We start from the raw sequence: 18,736 nt of genomic DNA, 5'->3' as shown, positions 1-18,736 counted from the left end.
CGGTGGCAGGCTGACCGCGAGTCGGGCGACCCAGAATTCGTCGCATCTGCAGATCCCTGTCAAGATAAGGCGCGCGCCCCTGCGCAAGCTACGCAGTTGCTACCAGAGTACAAGCCGCCCCCCCCCCCCCTCCCTCCCGCGCTGCCTTCCCGCATTCTTCCCTTGGGCCCGATTCGGCTCACCGTCGGATGCTTTCACTCGCACATATAGCATACAGCGCGCCGGGACGATGTTATCGCCCTTGGATTTTATACGGAACATTGCGGCAGAAATGCGTCTGGAGTAGAAATATTCACGGAGTGAAACGTCACTGTAATATTTTTAAATCGCTTACCGAACGAACAGGTGCGTCTGATACACCGGTGCGACTTATATACATTTTTTTTCCAGAAAAACTGCCGTTTTGAGGGGGGTGCATCTTATACAAAGGTGTAAGCTATAGACCGGAAAATACGGTAAACTCAGGGAAACAAAGAGTAGTTCGGCATTCGCACTTCACTCGACAACCTGACAAAGCCAACTGAAGCCTAACGCACTCACGGTCATATAACGACTGAATTGCTAAAAATCTGCGACCCAGCCTGAGACGAGCCAATCTGGAAAATCCAAGGCGTAAAAAAAAAAAAAAAAAAAAAAAAAGCGCGGTGCTGTGGCGGTTACTTTACGGGAGACTTGAGGCCGCGTCCGTACAATCGTGAGATGCAACAACAATTCGGGAGAGTTGGCAGGTATGGAAAGGGCTCGTTGTCGATGTGCTGATTCTAGTGTGAGGGCTTTTGAAGCCCAGGCGAAACATCAACGAAGAGCCGCGGAACCCAAGTTGTGGGAGCGGGATGTTGAGGCCAAACGTCACCGAAGAGCCGCCGATCCCGAGTTTAGGGCAAACGAATTGGAACATCTGCGGCAGCGTCATCTTGACACAAGCTTCACTTACCCCCATTTTCTCGACAGGGGAAGGGCTGGCATTTGTTTTTTTTCCCATTCTGCCTCAGTAATGTAATGAGAATTATTCACATACCTTGGTCTTGAACTCTTCAATTCGATGCCTCTCGGCAATTTGAGTGAATTCATTGTAGACTGTTTTCATGACTGCCATTTCTTCTGCGTCATCAGATGCCTTGGGACATGAAAGCAGCACAGTAAGTACTGGTACTAGTTTGTATGTGTTAGTTGTAAAGCAGCTAAAATGCATTGAATATGTTTTTGTGCAGAAGTCTTTCTAATCATATCACAATGCAGAAATAACAAAATTACACAAAACTACTTGTCTACAAGCAACTAGCAAATGAAAGAGGGATACAAGGATACAAGTGTGAACGGGACATCAGAATGTTTACGTTATAGAGGCTAGTGTGCGCCAATGCATATCACATATTAAATAAAATGTGCCAGACACCAAAATAAATACATTGAGGTTTACTTATTGCAGTAGTTGTATGCAAAGTAATTTTTACCCTCAAACATGCCATTGTCCACACCTTCGTCTTTTTGTACCTTAGTGACGAGAAAAACATTGCGACAAGAATCCAATAGGGGATATTTAAAATGTCAAGCACCATCTATTGACATACAGCAAAGTGCCATCCGCCATCTTGTCTAGGGCACGGCAAAACGTAACCGTTCTCTCCATTGCTACAAGCATAGCTGCTGCTGCTTTCACCCATGATCTGTGGTGTCCTCCCCCTGCTGCTCGCTGCTATATGCGAAGCAAGGGGTTCGTGGAAAAGCCAGCTACGAGCTAGGCTTGTTTTTTGCAGCAATAGACATAAATTAGCAAATAACAGGAAACCCGCATGCTAAACAGCAGCCAACACAGACAACATTTTCCATTTCTTTGACCTGTGTCTGTTGGTTTACCTAGATGTGTTAAAAGAGTCCCACTCCATTAAAAAATCCCCCACATCAGCTTCCGTTTAAATTGGCGTTCAAGGGTAACGCTTGCTTCTGTACAAATAATAGTTTGCAAACACAAACGCCTGTTTAGCCTGTATAAGTGCAACTATTTCTTTAGACTTTTATGTGACGGCACTGCTGTTTTAGTGCTTGAAGCATTTTAGCAGCTAAAAAAATTATTTTGCAAATGGGTTGTTGCGGCACACATTTTGCTCTAAGTATTTTCCAGATAAAGACAAAATTAAGGAAACTTCTGAAATGTAATGATCATGAAATTTGTTTTTATTTTTTTGTTCATACCGAAAAAAAAAAGACAAGCACTTTGACAGATTAGCATAAGTGTGCAGATGGAGCGTTTATTATATTTCATTTATTCACTGAAAGGTCTAGATAACTCAGCAAAGTACATGAAAGCAGGTTTTTCCATCCATGGAAGAAAAAAAGAGCGACGATTGTGGTGCCTACACATCTTCACAGCAGTTCACCAACAGCAAAGATAGACAAAGCCCGCGCAAACTGTCCTTAATCTGTTGCTGTTTCCCCATGCAGTACTGTGGTTGAAACGCGTGTGCGTTCACTTTCTGTACTTCCATTTGGCCTTTAATTACCGCAAATTTATTGTTTTTTTCCTTTGATGCCGCACGTTTGCATGGGTGCTCTTGTTATTGTGCTGGTAAACAGCAAAGCTTTCAATACTTGCAGCAGCACAAAAGCAGTGCAAGAATTAAGCAATGCATGGAATGCGAGTGAGAGAGCCCTGTCATGCAAGAATTTGATACTTGCAGTGGCGAACAGCAGAAAACCGCACATGGAACAAATTAACTCCTGACTGTCAACTTGCAAATCATGTCTGTCCTCCTTTTCCAGGGGACGTGCATGTGTAACCTGACTAGCACAAGCTCGAAGCGAAAATTCAAGGCCAAAACAGAGCTTTACCAGCTCCGGTGAACAGTACTAGTACCGGAGCTAGGTTTTTTGACATGAGACGCATTTTTTGCAGACGCAACGAATTCGGAGGATTGTAATGCAATGCAGTAGCGGAACAGCCATTTCACTTCTTGGCACAGGGTTGGTGTAGGTAAAAATCAGATTTGGCGCAGTGACAAGCACTTATGGTGCTGTGTCCAACATACATCAATATGGCGTACATGACCTCAATTTTAACTGGAATAGCCAATAAATATAGCGGAGCTGGCTTTGTGCGCATAATGCATTCGGGCTAGAAATTACCAAAATAGCTTTATAAGTTTTTAATACAATGGCTTTCTGTTCTTGTATATCTTGTTATAAAGCTACTACTAGGATTTAGACTTGCAACAGGTGTTGCACATTTTGTGTACTTCAAACAAGCAAGAAAAAAATTAGTGTGGTCAAGCTTTGGTTAACTCTGGTTGATAGGGAAAGCTTCAATGCCCTGGCTAGGCTTATTGTTGAGCTGTGGCTGAGGTGTGGTTTCGCAATGATATACAGACGTGTTTGCAATGAATACAGTGCTTATTCATCATTTTCTTTTATGCCTATGAAGACACTGCGGTGATCAGTAAAGTAGTGAGACTTGGTTGCAACTCGCAGCCCGGCCCCAACTCTACTCGGGCAACGGCAGCAATGTTTCCTTTCAGGGCTCATTAAAGGCCTAAATATAGTCCGACGTAGCGTGAACACACGCACACGTTATGTCACGTTGGCAAGAACAGCGGCTATAGTTCAACCGATGGTTCGACGCACTGGCACCGCCAACATAACCGGACGCGCGATCAATGTGCTCCGCCGCGCCCGGCGTCTGATGACACTCGCCTGCATGCACGCGCACACACACACACACACACACCGATAATGTCGGACTATAAATGCGCCTTAATGCTCTCTTGTGGTTTGACCTCTAGCTCTGAAGGTGAGAACTGTCGAGTCACCGATGGCTGCCCAAGGTAGCCTAATGAAGCTTTCGCTTCAAAAAGAATTTAGCGAAACTAGAGCATGTCAACAAGACCACGTCCTAGGACATGTGCGAATAAACCGAAGATACATTAAAGACGTCCACAGGTTTTTTTCTAATCAGGGTTCTTCAGAACATCCGACGAAAAATTCCAGGACAATTCATATTTCCAGGTTGCCGAAGGCCAGAATTCAATAAGTTGAAACAAACTTCTGTCGTTTGTAACTAAAAAATATTCAAATCACCTTCTTAAATTAAATTCTTTATAGCTGATCGCTGTTATCATGGATTACTTCACATCAAATAAATAATACCCTCTGACAAAGATACCTTGGTGCACCATAAGCACTGAAACCAACAAGTTCAAGCTGTGGCAGACTGCTTTGACCAAGTTTTCTGTTTGTGTTTCTACACAAACTAAGCCTAAACACTTTATTCATGTAATTACTATCACCCAATCCATAATAGAGTGGTACTTAAAGGCAGTCATTTAAATCTTTATGCACACCATTTAAAATGTCAAGTTAGCTGACAGAACTGTTAAGTACACAACACTACTTGCACTGGTAAACATTAGAACCTCAATTTAATAATGTTTCTAGCTGCGACTCTGTTTTTGTTAAGTCAGGGTGTGAATGTATTTCTTGTTATTAAAGTTAGCTTAAAACAAGGTTTGGTTGGCAAAGAGACTCACTGATTCTTTGGGTAACAAGAACAATCTTCTAGGAATGTTTCGAACGGTGACACAACAGCTGACATGTGCTTTGGAATCCGGAATTCTAACTTTTCCAAACATGTGAACTGTGCCTGAAAAAAAAAAGAAAAAAAAAAAAGGACAAGGACATTGGCGCAGGGCAAAGAAAAAAAAGAAGTAGCTTTGTCATAATTTATTTTACCTTTAAGAACCCTTTACAGGGAACAATATAAAAGGCAAACAAGACAAAAACTGACTAGAACAAATCAAATCTTTATCTTCTACACTAATACATCGCGGTGACACAGCCATAAAGCGACAAAGCAACATATGTGTCACAGATGCTGCGACAAGTGCCACGATGGTCGCCACAAGCACTGGCACCTTGGTTTTTGCATGAAAGACAGGCAATTGCCAGTATCATGTTGACAATACCACGTGGAATGCGTCAATGTATACATTATTTAATTATTTTTAGCACATCAAAGCACTAAGGGGTAAGTTATATGCCCTGCTTTATTAGCTACATCACATAAAAGAAAATTAGGGGAACAAAACACATGGTGACCTTTGCCGGTTTGCTCATACTGTTTGGAGGCTTCGGGTATTCTGGTCTTAACTGTGTGCATTTCCATTGCTGCAACGTCAAACTTTGCTGACATAAACCATTTCCATCAGCATAAACACGATAAAACAATTGTAATGCCTCAGTGCAGAACCAATGCATACAAGGTGTCCTCCTTTCCAAGAACGATAGCCGACTGGAACAAGTTGCCTTACAACGTGGCCACCTTATCATCACCCAATGCATTTTTTTTCTGCAATCAGTTCTAGTCAATAAGTTTTGTGTGCTCAGTTTTATTTTTCACTGGTATGCTTTTGATGCTTTATTTTCGGATTTGAATGTAACGTGTTAATTTCTTGTTTTGTTTATTCCTGATTTGCTCCACAAAAACTTTACTGTGTGCCTATGTGTTTTCTTTCTGCTGTAATTGTTATTCTTGTTGTTCTCCTGATGGACTGAGAGCTTGTTAATCCCATGTACCCACTCCTGCCTTGGCTACCAAAAGGCGGCCGGTAGTATTGAATAAAATAAAATAAAAATAAATTGCCATAGGTACGTCTGAAAAAGCTATAAAGGCCTGGGAGTCCACTTATTAGGCATATCGGAGCTCGTATTGCGATAGACGACGGCGGGTGCACACATGTATAATTAAGGGAAACATACTGTGTCCCGTGACAATTGCCCCTTTCCACTCTTGGTATGCTTCACCGTAATACTTAAAGTAGGCTTCACCGTGTAACATTGCTGTATTGAGGTGAAGTTGACTTTCGGGAACCGGCATTATGCAATGCTCCGTGCTTTTCGAGCTTCGAAGCCATTGGCTAGGATTACAAAGGCGGAGTTCCGCACCATTGCTAACAGTGGCAGATTTAAAAAAAAACACAGCCCTGAAGAGCAAGAAGCTTGGTAGCGAACATCGAAGCAGCTAGGCCTAGCGTTGCCTAGGTAGTGGCTCCAGAAGTGGCTCCAGGTAGCGGCTTCCTTCCCAACCTCCAGAAGTTGGGAAGGAAGCTAGTACAACCTGCAGTCACTAAAGAACAAAGTACTATGAATGACTTCTTTAAGCCATCCTGAGCAATTTCCTGTAGATGTGTTTAAACAAACTTTGATGCTGATGTACAGTAAAGTGATCTAGTCCGACTCCTCAGTGCTTTTAGAATTTTTGGTTACAAGAGACATGTTGCCCGGGTCCTTTGAGTGTCTCTTGTAACGAGGTTTTACTGTACATTCAGGTGCACATTTTCTTTTTCTTACTTTAAGCCCGCGAAAATTGGGTGTGCGTTAGATTCGGGGGCACGCTACAATCTGATAAATATGGTATTCAGTATTGAGCTAAGCAGGAGCCTACAGAAACAAAAATTAGTGTGCGGAACAAGCCCTCAGTGATGCCACTGACGAACTGAGATTTGCAGCAATTTTTGGAGCAGCAAAATCTTAATTTTAGAGCAGTTTGGAGCATCCAGATTCAGATATTGGAGCACTTTGGAGCTAATAAATGCCAGCTGCTGGACACATCCTAAGCTATTTCAAACACTTAAAATTGACAAGCATTATTCCAGAAAGTATTTGCTTGCTGTAAATCAATGTTGCTCTGCCTCTAAATACATGAGTCAGAAACGCCTGGCCAGACTCAATGTCATCAATGCTTTTCTGAGCCAGGCAAGCCTTGATGAGCCCCTCGTAATGTTCAGTCATTGCTTCAGACGACACCAAGTACTTTTCAACGGTCTGTTTTCCTCGTAATGCTGAAGCTTCTGTTCAGCAACTGGCCGATTCACAACTGGCGTCAACCAATTATTTCGACACCACTAATTCAAACAAGCTCAATTATTCGGACTACCTTGAGGCACCATCACTGGCCCATAAATTTGAAGTATAAGTATGACCGAAAGTTCGGACACCTTAAGGTACGCCATTCTATATATTTCGGACTCCACCTGCACGACTGCGTTTTAATTTGACCACCGAGTTGAGCGGAAATAGCAATATTTTGGCGTTGATACGTCGCTGGCATCGCCGCAGCATAGTGGTCGGCCATGTTGCCGACACCTCCTGGAAACCGAAACTTGCGAAGCCTAGTTAATCCAGCACCAACCGCGGCCAAACCGTTGGGCAAGCGAACTCCGGCAAGCGAACTCCGGCAAGCCATTCGGGTGTGCGTTCGGGTTGGCTCCGCGCGTCCAGCGTTTATACATTGACGTGTTCACTAGCGACACGGTCGCGGCGACTTAAGTTGTTTAAGCGGCGCCGACTACACCTTCGATGTCTCCGCCGACAAGGACAGTGACTGTATCCCCCAAAAAAAAGAAGAAAACTGCCGTCATTCGGCTATGATAGCGCGGTCGATTCCTGCGTGGCAATTTGTAGCGATGCATTTCGCTCGATTCTACATGCCACCCTTATCATCCACCGTTATCTGTCGGCTGATACCATATAACGCAAGCGCAAGGAGTGGCAGCAGAAAAGGCATTGCTACAATATCGCGGTCCTGTTGCCAAAGGTTGAAGATTCGGTGCATGCATGAATTGTACTTTCGTCTTTTTGCAGCGACAGCATAACAGTGGTACAGATACGGACTGATACGTGCACGTAGGCAAGCGTACATGCACCGCAGGACCGTGTTGACAAACTTCGGCTTTATTTTTGGACGATTACTTTTTGGGATGCTTCACTTTTACGACATTTCGCGTGACTAGCACTGGACACGTCGACGGATGATAGCGTTCCTGGTACACTACCAAGTATGCAGACGCTGACGCTAGTGACGCGAAATCCCGTGAAAGTGAACATATTCCCAAAAGTGGTCAACCGAGAATAATGGATTTTTTAGCCACTGGTGGAATATATTCAGTTATTTTCTGGCTAATTTGGATCAGACTCCCAATTTGGACTTTTAGGCAGTCCCCATCGAGCCCGAATTATCACGGTCGTCGTTCAATTTATGAAGCCACTTTAGTCATGCGCACTATGCACGTCTGCGGGCCACTGGGCCACACACGTAATGCGCAGGCGCTAATTTTGGCACACTTCGGCGCAAGATCATATTTTTATCAGGATGGCACAGGAATTCTCGTATGGCGCAATCTGGCACATTTGGCGCGGGAGTGGGAGCACTGAGCCCTTAATGTTTCACCTAATTTACCTGGATTTTTGAAGTAGTCCTCAAAAGCATCCAGCCAGAAGAACTGCACTACACTTTCACCCTCTTCATTTTGTACTACAGGTAAACCATCCAGGCAAACCTCAGCAGTTGGCACAACTTCACTTTCATGCAGACCATTCCACTGAGGGAAGCTGAAAAAGACAAGAAACACATGTAGTAGAAATATTGCTCTGCACAGATGGATCACTTATGAAAGTTAAGGAACCACTAGAGAGGAACACTATAAATCAGTTTAGACTGTATTTTCCCAAAACTGTATTTTAATTAATTTCGTGATACAGTCAAACCTATAATGAAGTTGTACTTGCAGCGAAAAACTTCGTTATATTTAGGTTTTGGTAATTTAATAGAATTGAGATGGGGAAATAAACATAGTTCCTTACATCGTGAATTTTGTTAAATCGAGGCTCATTATATTGAGGTTTGACTGTAATAGGGTAACTACTATTAGAAGAGAAAATGATGGACAAAGTGCGATTTCTAAAATTTCGCGCTGAAACCCCCAGCACCAGTACATCAATGTGACATCATAGATTTCAAAGTACTTTTTTTCGTATTGGGGCCATTGTAGTCCAGTAAAAGTTATTGAAACTTGATAAGTAATGTCCTTGACTCTCTTAGAATGCAAACTTATCCATGTTGACCAATAACAAATTATCAGTGCTATTCCTTTCCAAATTATCAGTGCGTCAAAATCTATGACATCGTGGTGAACTGGCGTGGGAACTTCAAGACTTTATGTCGCCACTAGTCTTTTGTGTTGCACCCTTTTCTGGCTTATTAAGCCTTTTCTTGCGGTAGAAGTGGATTTTTTTTAGTATTGTAGTAGTTGGCCAATTTACCGATACAGCTGAAATAATTTTTATCTTTTGTGTCCCTATAAGTGCTTCCTGCTTCAGTGTACATTACTACGCCAGAGGTGAGAAAGGAAGAAAGCGTAAGCTATAGCCTCTTGTGTCACTGCAGTGCTCACTAGACGGACATTAAAGAACAATGCAAGATAGCTTTAGACCAGTGAGATATTCTTTCAAATCTAGATATTAAGCTGATAAGAACAGATACTACACTTTGATCTTGTTTCCCTCTTCGTTTCTCTCTTTCAAATCTATATTGGCATTTATTTGGCAAAAAATACATCTTAAAGGCAGTGACTTCCAGACGTATGATGCTATCATACGTGGATGCAATGATGTCAACAGGTGGTAGAATGGTAATGGCAACCTGAAACAACTCGAAGATGAATCTTGAGCCTCTTACAGGTAGGTCATGGTTAACCTGAGAAGGGGCATGGCCCACTACATGGAATGCCACGCAAATCAATTTGTTGGTACGAGTAAGTGCAAAACATATGGCTTGTTTCCCCGCAGTGGACACAAAGCGGTTGGTGGTAAAGTGTCTGCCAAACATTGGCTCTCCTACAATTGGTTCTATAGATTGCAGACACAAGGGACAGGTGTAAAGAACTCATAATGTCAAATGGCACAAAACACTCTGTTATGTGCTACTTCAGTCTACAGTGTAACTTGCGATGCTGGTAATGGTGAAATCAGCAGGGCTGCTGGCTGTGCCCGCTACAATGTGCCCAAGACCCATTGCATATCTTTTCAAATGATGTTCCATAGTGAGGAGACCTGAGGATTGGTCGCAAGGAAAACTTTTTTTTTGCAGCTACTCGAGAACAGCTGGGACAAACTCTTAAAAATAGTTAGCGCTTAATCATTTTGATTACATTGACTTACGTTAAGAGAATTCTGATGGCAATCACATTGCTTTGTGCGGAGGTTCAGCGCATTTTCAATTAATATTACTGCCTTTGTGTCGAACTCCATGACAGTGATTGGTGGTTTCTGCATTAGTAATGTCAAGAGCTTTTCACATTTGCCTTTTATCAGATGACTGATCTTCCCAGACATGGCAGGGTCAGCTTGTCGAAAAAATTGCGTGATCTCTGATGAACATGGTGACTGTTTTGTTATGTGCCGAGTCTCGGCCTGCAGAAGAAATTCAGCGCTTTCCTAACGAACAATCTACAAGTTTGGTGCCAACCTTAAAAGGCTGCTAAGTGATCAACATCGATTCCTTGTTCTTGGACCAGGTATCTGTCGCGTTTTTAAGGGAAAAGCAAACATTCCGAAGCTTGTTGTCATCTGCCAAGCTGTTGAACTTGGCTACTCGTTCGAACTGCTCCAGCCAATCCTCAGGGTCTTCAAAGGGACACCCACTGAAGATTGGAGGTTGGTGTGGCTGCTCAAATACGGTGGCTCCTGATCATTCCAGATGCAGTCGGTGCTAGGTCATCGAATGGTCACTCCAACTCCTTGTAATAGCTGGAAAGAGTCCAAATTCTGCAAGCAGTCCTTGGATTTGTTAGCTGCTTCAAATTAGTTTTTTTTCTCATTTCTAGTGGCCTCCCCCGAGTTGCCAGCAGGGCGATTCGATGAGCCGGCGTCTCGGCTCTGTGAGTGTGCCTTAAACCTAGAAACCTCCACTAGATGTCACGTGGAAGTTACATTATATAATTTAGCACAAAAAACTCTGATATTACTTCAATTTTATATCAAAGTGTGATGATAGCTTATTATTTGTGCCCCACTATTCTAGAAGCCTATACAGTAGCAGACACATCATGTGCTTTGCTGTCACACCCTCCCTTCCCCATTTTCTGATGAATTATGGCCTGAATGAAGGAAGAAGGGAGTGCGATGACTCGAAATATTATGGTAAATTTAGTCCTGAGAAATATATAAAACCGGTATGAGTTATCTGAAGTTTGAAATAAAAGAAATGCTTAAGTACACATGACGCTTCGTGTGAATCAATCCCCAAGTGTGCTGTGTGCGGTGCCCGACGAGTTTGTGATATGCAAGCATGAAGCAGCACCTGTAAGCATCATGATGTTTGCAAATATTAAAAGAGAAAAAGGCATTGATGATTAGCTGTAATGCCTGCTGCATGCATTTAAGCCTTCTTAACAAAGGTGCACATAAGAGTGCAGTCCTTCTTTTCCCATCGTCACTACAGTCTGCCATTGACAACACTACATGATGGCTATGCACATTTTCTTTTCAGGACATTCAGCCTCCAAGAAACCATTTGAACTAAAGGGGCTTAGCATGCAGATTCCTTTAACGATGTTCCCCGAAAACTGTCTAGGCTTCAAGCTGTTAATTCGCATCCTCATGCAAGCTAAACTGAGTGTTGTAATTAGCGGTGTGTGAATAGTGACTTTTGAGACCGAATCGAATCCGAAACGAATAGTGCCAGAAGCGAATTGAATCGAATATCGAAAAGCTTTTGAATAATGAACAGCCATTGTCACGATTATTATAAAACAATGTTCACATCCTAGTATTTTAAAAGTTAGCACATTTCTGTCATTATATAGCATGCTATGAAGCATTGTTTATTAAAAGCACAAATGGAGCATTAGGAGCAAACAAGTAGTTTCTCCGCATGCACAGGACTGTTCAGAGAGTGCGAATGATCGCTGTAAGCCTGTAAAGTATGGCTACCTAAATGACATAGCCTGCTCTATTACGCAAGTTCTCATGTTTTACGTCTATATACTATGCCCGCGAGGGTGAAAATTTAACGTACTTTTGCTCCAATTTTATGTTTAATAGGGTGCGCTTGACGTCCTGAAATATTCGAAAAGTATTTGAAAAATATTCGCATATGAATAGTGACTATTCGATTCGAATACCGAATCGAAAAGGACAGTATTCGATTCGTTATTCGAAAGTTTCGAATATTCGCACGCCCCTAGTTGTAATCTAAAAGGGGGAGACATTTCCGTTTGCAAACCACTAACCAAAAAGAGCAGCGCCATGCCAGAGTTTGCAGTAATTAATTTGCACGACACCTGCACTTACAAAGTAGCCAGAGCGGAAGAGCCATCAACTCATGCAGAGCTGGCTTCTGAATTGAACATGTTGCACGCTGTGTGCTTGGCACTGTCAAATCAAGGACTAAAATGCTGCACACGCTGAACTTGCACAGAAAGTGCATCAGAAAAGACCCCTATGCAGACTTTATGTTAACATAGCTCTGAACACACGCCATCTGACGTCAAATTAGTGGCAGTACAGCCTTTAAATCTGTGGATGTTTTTTAGATATGGCACCTGCAGAATAATAAGATAGATGTGAAAAAAAAAAAAATTATAATCACCTATTCTTAACCTCCTTCGCTGCATCTTGCTTGATGGTAATCTTAGCCTCTTCTTTGAGGCTAACTTTGGTTTCTGTCTTGACAGCTTCACTTTCAAATTCTGCCCGGAAGTCGTCATCCCCTTCATCAGCAAAACATGACAAGTCTTCCTCAGTTGGATAGCCTAGAAGGAAAGGCAGATATAGAATACCAGTGAGAAGCTGCACCAGTTCTTTCTGGTTGACAGTACAAATTGTACTCATGGAAAGTTTAGACGGCTGAACGAAGAGATGACAGCGCACAAACCAGTGCTGACACATGTGGACAGAGACTATTCGACTTGGTTAGTAGCAATATGAGCTATTTTGTTGTGCTTTTTTGTACTCACTGTTATGGCCTAAGCTTGCACAAAAATGCATTGTTTTTACGAATGCATGGCATGCAAAAAATTATCCAAATAAGCTATCAAAAAACTAAAAGCAGATTTGAAAATAGGAGCTAAAACTCTGTAAATGGTGAAAGTTTCGTTGAGATGTCACAAATATTTAAAGAAGAGTTTTTCTGAGTAGCATCTCCCCTTAAATAAGATTTGCCATCTTTTTTTAGAGCAGTTGCCAGTGAACAATACAGAAAAAGGAAGAGAGATAGACAGGAGAGATGATGTAAAAAGCTACTACGGCAATCTCATTTACCTTCATGCTTGACTGCTGCATCAGCAGGGGAATCCTCATCAATGTGTGGGCTGTCCTGCATGACATCTTCACTGTAAAACTCATCTATATCGACTGGCTCCTCCTTGACACGGGGTTTCTTTAGTTCCGTGTAGCTGCTGGTGTTGGCATTCTCATAATTGATGGCACGTGGCTTCATGGATTCCCTCAAAGGCTGGCTCTTGGGTTTATCCTTGGCGAATGGGTTGAGTGGTGACCTACACAATGCAAAGATTACAGAGGAAATGCATCAAGACCACTTATTTGTGTGTGCATAGTAGATTTCAATGCTTTGATTTATTGCAACAAAATAGGTACTCATGGTAACATAAGTTTATTCAGGCTGACTCTCTGCTTGATTTCATTGATCCAATTAAAAATTTATTCAATTTGTGAGCAGAATAGTGAACAAACAGGAACCTCATTGGGTGAAGCTGTCAAGAGGTCAATGGTCATTCAAACAAAGAATAGCATGCACATGGGGATGGTCTATAGCAAAATAAGCTTTTTAACCTGTTGCAAGGGCTGCTCAATATTTGTAGTTCCCCTAATTCCTTTTTTTTTCCAGATTGACTAATAACGAAGACTCAATAATAGAATTGTTGCAAAAAACTTCCCAAGCATTTCTGGCAGCAGTGAGCAAGAACCTTGCTCACTGCTGCTGGCAAATATTAGCAGAGCAAAGGCTGTGTTTGGTTGCACGGCAAAAAACAGTGCTGGAACCAAGCATGAACAACACAGGAAGCAGACGAAATACTCAACTACTTTACGCTTGCATTCCCACAAAATACAATGAAACTGCCACTGAGGCCAAGGACAAAATAGAATGAGAAAAAAAAAAAAAAATCTCATCCATCTTCCATTGGCTTAAATATTATGTTTATGGGTATTATTAGTTTATGGGTAATAAACTGCTGAAAGTGGAGTGAGTGAAAAGTGTAATAACATTTTATTAGGTAGCTGTCGGGCTATATGTATACGTCATGGTACATATACTAGCCTTGAAATGGCTTAAAAGTTATGTTAAGCATGATAAATGTAACTCAGACTTGTCGGCTCTCTGCATTTCATAACATAGTAAGGCTATGTTATTGGCAGCTTACACAACAAAAAAGAAAAGGAGGAACAGAAGCGAGAACACTGGAAGAAATGAGATTCGCCAATAAGATTAGAGAAACACTTTTTTTCCTAGACATTTGAGCAAAAGGAAGCAGGGTAATACCTTGATAGTGAGGGTTGCTGTACAACCTTATCTTTTGGCCGGAAGGAATGGGCCGCTGGTGAAGTTTCCATACTACTTGTGCTTGTCACAGAATTAAAAATGCTGTTGATAAGCTCATCATCATTCACGGTAATGTTTTTCTGGAAATGAAAGTGCAACTGAAAGTTAGTGTGCACAAGAACAGCAACTGAAACAGCATGATTATGCTTAACATGCCTGTGCTACTTGTTCAGTAAGCACATCAAATAATAATTATATTAAACATATTGGCACATATACAAAAGCCTCATGAAGTCAATGCAATGGCATCTAAAAGCCCCTCGTGGCCCATAATCACTTTTTCAAAATAAATCAAGAATTAGTATGCGTAGAATTACAGAATTAGTATGTACAGTGCATTTACTGTATTTGCATGAGACTTGCTCACAAATTTGAAAATGAATTTTAACGCAGTTGAAGTAGCTTCCCCTAGAGGCCATAAATTGCAAGCCTGGGTCTGGTACTTGTGCAGGCATGCTTCACTTACTCCTTAGCTATGCACACTATCAGATGGTTTATGCAGGCCTGGGGGCATTACTAGGAGGCACAATGCTTTTCATTCCCATTTCCTTCCATTGTGCCCCGATGCAGTTGAGGCTGTATGGTGGCTTGAATTCAGGAGATCAGTGGTAATGTGCATTCACATTAGTATTGGCATTTTTAAGCTTTGAAAGCTGTAGCTGCAATCAAACAGAAATTATGCTTCAGAAGCCATGCCATTTGTCCATGTTTTGGGTCAACCTCTGACATGCTGATGTAATCCACAATGTCTACATTCATTCCTCCTTTGTTTGCTTTAACTGGTGATTAACTGTGTTCATTTTCTTGCTCTTGCAGTTAAGTTCCTTACTGTTATGTACCTTACACTAGTAACAGCTACTGTTACTGCTCACCTCTGTGTCAAAGATTTAGGGTCACATGGCCAAGAACAATGCAAAGTGCTTCAAACTATCGCATGGACAACCTGGACATTTCAAAAGCTTCAAAATGCTGAAAGACCTGTGCTTCTAGGGCCAAACATGAACAAGCGTGGTTGCATGCATTGGCTTCTTTTTTTTTTTTGTGTGTGTGTGTGTGTGTGTGCATGTGCATTTGTGCCCTGGTGCAAATCCTTCTCTCTTTTTCTGTCAGAGAATGAGCTACATTTGACACAGGACAGCACTAGCGTGGAAGTGGACATGACAATTGTACATGCTCTTATCTAAGGTCCTCTCTCCTGGGCATGAGAGACATTGCCTTTTGTTCACGAGCAGCTTGTTGAGCTGATAGCTCTTTACCAAATGATGTAATTAAATGTCTTGTTTTTCATTCTGCGTTGGCTCATCTCTGGCTGGGCCCTCTCTGCTCATCAAGCTCCAGGCCATTGGGCCAATGTTGCGTCCTTGACTGAAGAGTCCCTTGCAACACTAACAGAGTATCAACCTAAAGCTCTATCAGACAACTCAGTGGCACGTAAATAATAATTGCTGCTTTAAAATTGTTTTCTCGAGCTCAGTGTTGAGCAACACAGGGCTAGCTCATGACGGGGTTGTTCTTCCTTGAGAATAATTGCTGCGTAGGCAAAACATGACACATTATAGGCTATAATGTAAACCTCCCAAATTTATCTATAATACCCTGTTAATATCAGTCCAACACAAGTGATGAGAACAATGCAACAAATACCTCTGTTTTCTTCTTTGGCTGTTGCGCACTGAACATAGCTGCAATGGTGCCAGCCTTTTCTCCTGGTTTTTTCGCATTTGGAGGCCGGTAGGCGTTCTTGGTGGCCGCTTTGGCTGAAATCAGAGAAACAGTATTTATGTAACATATTGCCGCTCCCTCAGTAACTACTATTAGACATAGTGCAGATTACTACCTTTCTTGGGAGCATCATACGCCGCTTCTTCAACGTCATCGTCAAAAATTTCTCTCCCATCTTCTACGTAACCAGTTCCGTCTAGAAAGCGAAACAAATGCGCATTAAGTCACAGAAGAATTATACTTCCAGCAGTTAATGTTCCTCGTTGATACACTTCACCATCATGTTTATTGACTTGAAAAAACGCTCCAGCGCATTTAAATCCTTGCCAGCGGCTAGCTGCTTGGATGCCAACGAAATCCGTGGCTGTCACGTCGGCGAGGCAGCAGTCAACAATTCTGCGGCCCCGGACGTCGTCAAAAGCATCCCTGCTACTCTTATAGTTATAAGCTTCTGAAATGAAATTACCGTCATCAATGATCCAGTCTTTCTCTTGACGTTCTTGTACGAGACGGGAATATTCGTTCTCATCCACTTCATCATAAACTGAAGTTTCTTCTTTGAGCTGGAGCGAGAAGAAACAATCACGTAACAGAAATCATAACTACCAGGCACTAGCAAAGTATCAGAAAAAAGAGAGACGAAGAACAAAATGAATATGCAAATTTATCAACGCCGAACGATCATACTTCATATTTGCTCCGAGTTCCTTGCTTGACTTGCTTGAGTCTCTCGAGCGCGGCAAACCTGCCTGCTTTATCGGGCCTCTGGCGCTTCGCTCTGTTTTTGACGAACGAGTCTGAAATAGGCGACTGGTTGTATTTGCCCGCACACATCACACAAGAATTATTTACTTACCAGAATCATCTTCCATGCTTTACGCGTACCTGGTGCAAAAACGGTGAAAGCGCAGCGTGAGAGAAATTTGGCGCGAAACCAGTGTAAACAGGAACTGTGATTGCCCGCCAACGATCGCCTAAAAGATAAAGCAAATATCCGTAAGTTTTAAAATTTTTAATAAACAGTCAGTATGTGTTTTTAATAAATTCATAAACTTTGTCTTAAAGTACTAATAGTATTTTTTGTTGGGCGAGTTTTCGGAGCTCTAGTAGCGCCACTCAAAACTTATTTGTTTTTGAAGGCAAGACAATTCTTGACGAGGGGGGGGGGGGGGGGGAGGCGCAAAAACGGTCACGTGACAAATTTGTTTGGAACGTCTGCGACAGCTTTTGCTGCTGCGGTATTTTTACCTGAGCGTAAAATAATCGCGCGTTTACCCCTCGGCGCACTCCGAATGTTGTTCGCTTAGCTAATTTTGTAAGTTTCATCGCATTCTTTTGCAGCCTCAGTGCTTGTCTGTTATTACACCTTATGTCATTAATGCATGACTCTCAGTGTGCTTTAAGATAGCTTCTCGCACTCAACTAGAATTTAATGCTAAGTTTTGATGTTTATATATGCTAGCGGCGCACTCAGAGCTGCGGCACGTTTTAATCCTTTCACCTGCATGACGTTGACCTTGGTGCAGTGATACTTTCTTTCTTGTGAGTCACCGGCTCTATTGGCGACGAAACAAGGACGAGGTCAGCGAGGGTGTCTTGTGTTTGAATGAATGAGGTTTCCTTGGAGCTCGCATTGATTCGCAGCGCATAGCCTGACACCCACTGCGCGATTTGTTGCGATCTGTTAGGTCACTTTTCTCGTCACACTGTCGCGAAGCAACCAATTCTCACGAGTCTTCATAGACGTCGTCGCGGTACGTGAACGTTGTATATGGGCGTGTTGCAGAGCTTTCGCACGCTTCGGAGAAGCCCTAACGCGCAGCGTTAGTTGCTGCATTTGGCAGCTGCGGTGGAGGAATATATGTCAATGCTGGAATGTTTGAGTCATGAACCAGGCTTTCCTTCATCAGGTGCGGTGTTTATTGTGCATGCGTGGACCATTGCGCAATCACGCGGTCAGGACACGTCGCAGTCGATCCAGACGAGGCCGCCAAGACGACGAGTAGGGAAGGGAAACGCTCGTTTATGCTAAACTGATCGGGCCGATTGAAAGTGTTGGCAGGCGCGCAAGCTGTGGCTTCTACGCGTCTTGTCGTCGGCGTGACGCATGTAGCTCGTTCGAGTGTCTCGGCCTCCTACTATTGGTTGTTGCCTTAACGTGAGTTTCTCGCGTCGACTGTTGAACTTTGTTCGTCGTGTCTCGTAGACGAGCAAAGAGCTGATTGTCTGCCAACACGCTTGGCAGCCCAAACTGCAGTTGCCTTGACGTGCTCTTTGGCGGAGAGGAGCAGCGTTCCTTTCCCTTATCTGAGCCTTCAAATTGAGCTTCAGGCACGCAACTTCTACAGAGCGATAAGATTAACTTTGGGGGGGTTCTTGGGAGTTCCTTCAGAGAGCCCTCTTCTGCTTGGTTTGGCAGTTCTTAAGTGGGAAACACGTGGTGAGCTTGGTTCGCTGGACTTTCATTTCAAAACCGCAATAATTTTAATTCGTGCAGATGCTGAAGTATTTTTCTCGTTTTTAGCATCCTTTGTTTTCTAGAGTTTCCCTACAACATCTGTACACCTGGTATCAAATATGGACATGCTTGTCGTAGTGATTGTCGAAAAGGCTCCTGACTTGCCC

General features: G+C 42.7%; 2 protein-coding genes across 7 annotated transcripts in view; one reads left to right on the top strand and one right to left on the bottom strand.

The window, feature by feature from the left end:
• Window positions 1–17,078, bottom strand: part of LOC119441919 (DNA polymerase alpha catalytic subunit) — a 123,207-nt gene extending 106,129 nt beyond the window's left edge. Inside the window, exons 1-11 of the mRNA XM_037706583.2 lie at window positions 16,968–17,078; window positions 16,799–16,908; window positions 16,578–16,674; window positions 16,227–16,307; window positions 16,034–16,146; window positions 14,330–14,469; window positions 13,090–13,325; window positions 12,419–12,581; window positions 8,228–8,379; window positions 4,521–4,633; window positions 1,019–1,117 (exon numbers count right to left, since the gene is read on the bottom strand). Of these exons, the coding sequence (XP_037562511.1) occupies window positions 1,019–1,117; window positions 4,521–4,633; window positions 8,228–8,379; window positions 12,419–12,581; window positions 13,090–13,325; window positions 14,330–14,469; window positions 16,034–16,146; window positions 16,227–16,307; window positions 16,578–16,674; window positions 16,799–16,908; window positions 16,968–16,983 (1,320 nt within the window). The 5' untranslated portion in view covers window positions 16,984–17,078. The remainder of the gene's footprint in view (window positions 1–1,018; window positions 1,118–4,520; window positions 4,634–8,227; window positions 8,380–12,418; window positions 12,582–13,089; window positions 13,326–14,329; window positions 14,470–16,033; window positions 16,147–16,226; window positions 16,308–16,577; window positions 16,675–16,798; window positions 16,909–16,967) is intronic.
• A 213-nt stretch (window positions 17,079–17,291) lies between these two features.
• LOC119441917 (uncharacterized) overlaps window positions 17,292–18,736 on the top strand; it is a 34,069-nt gene continuing 32,624 nt past the window's right edge. For 3 of the 6 annotated variants that reach the window (XM_049661731.1, XM_049661736.1, XM_049661737.1), the window contains exon 1: window positions 17,292–17,426. The gene's annotated coding sequence lies outside the window, so the exon portion shown is untranslated. The other 3 variants (XM_049661732.1, XM_049661734.1, XM_049661733.1) reach the window with 3 other exon arrangements.

This window comes from Dermacentor silvarum, chromosome 2 (genome assembly GCF_013339745.2).
Source record: "Dermacentor silvarum isolate Dsil-2018 chromosome 2, BIME_Dsil_1.4, whole genome shotgun sequence".
Taxonomy (NCBI): domain Eukaryota; kingdom Metazoa; phylum Arthropoda; class Arachnida; order Ixodida; family Ixodidae; genus Dermacentor; species Dermacentor silvarum.
The sequence above is the reverse complement of the archived record's forward strand: the minus strand, read 5'-3'. Positions and strand labels throughout refer to the sequence as shown.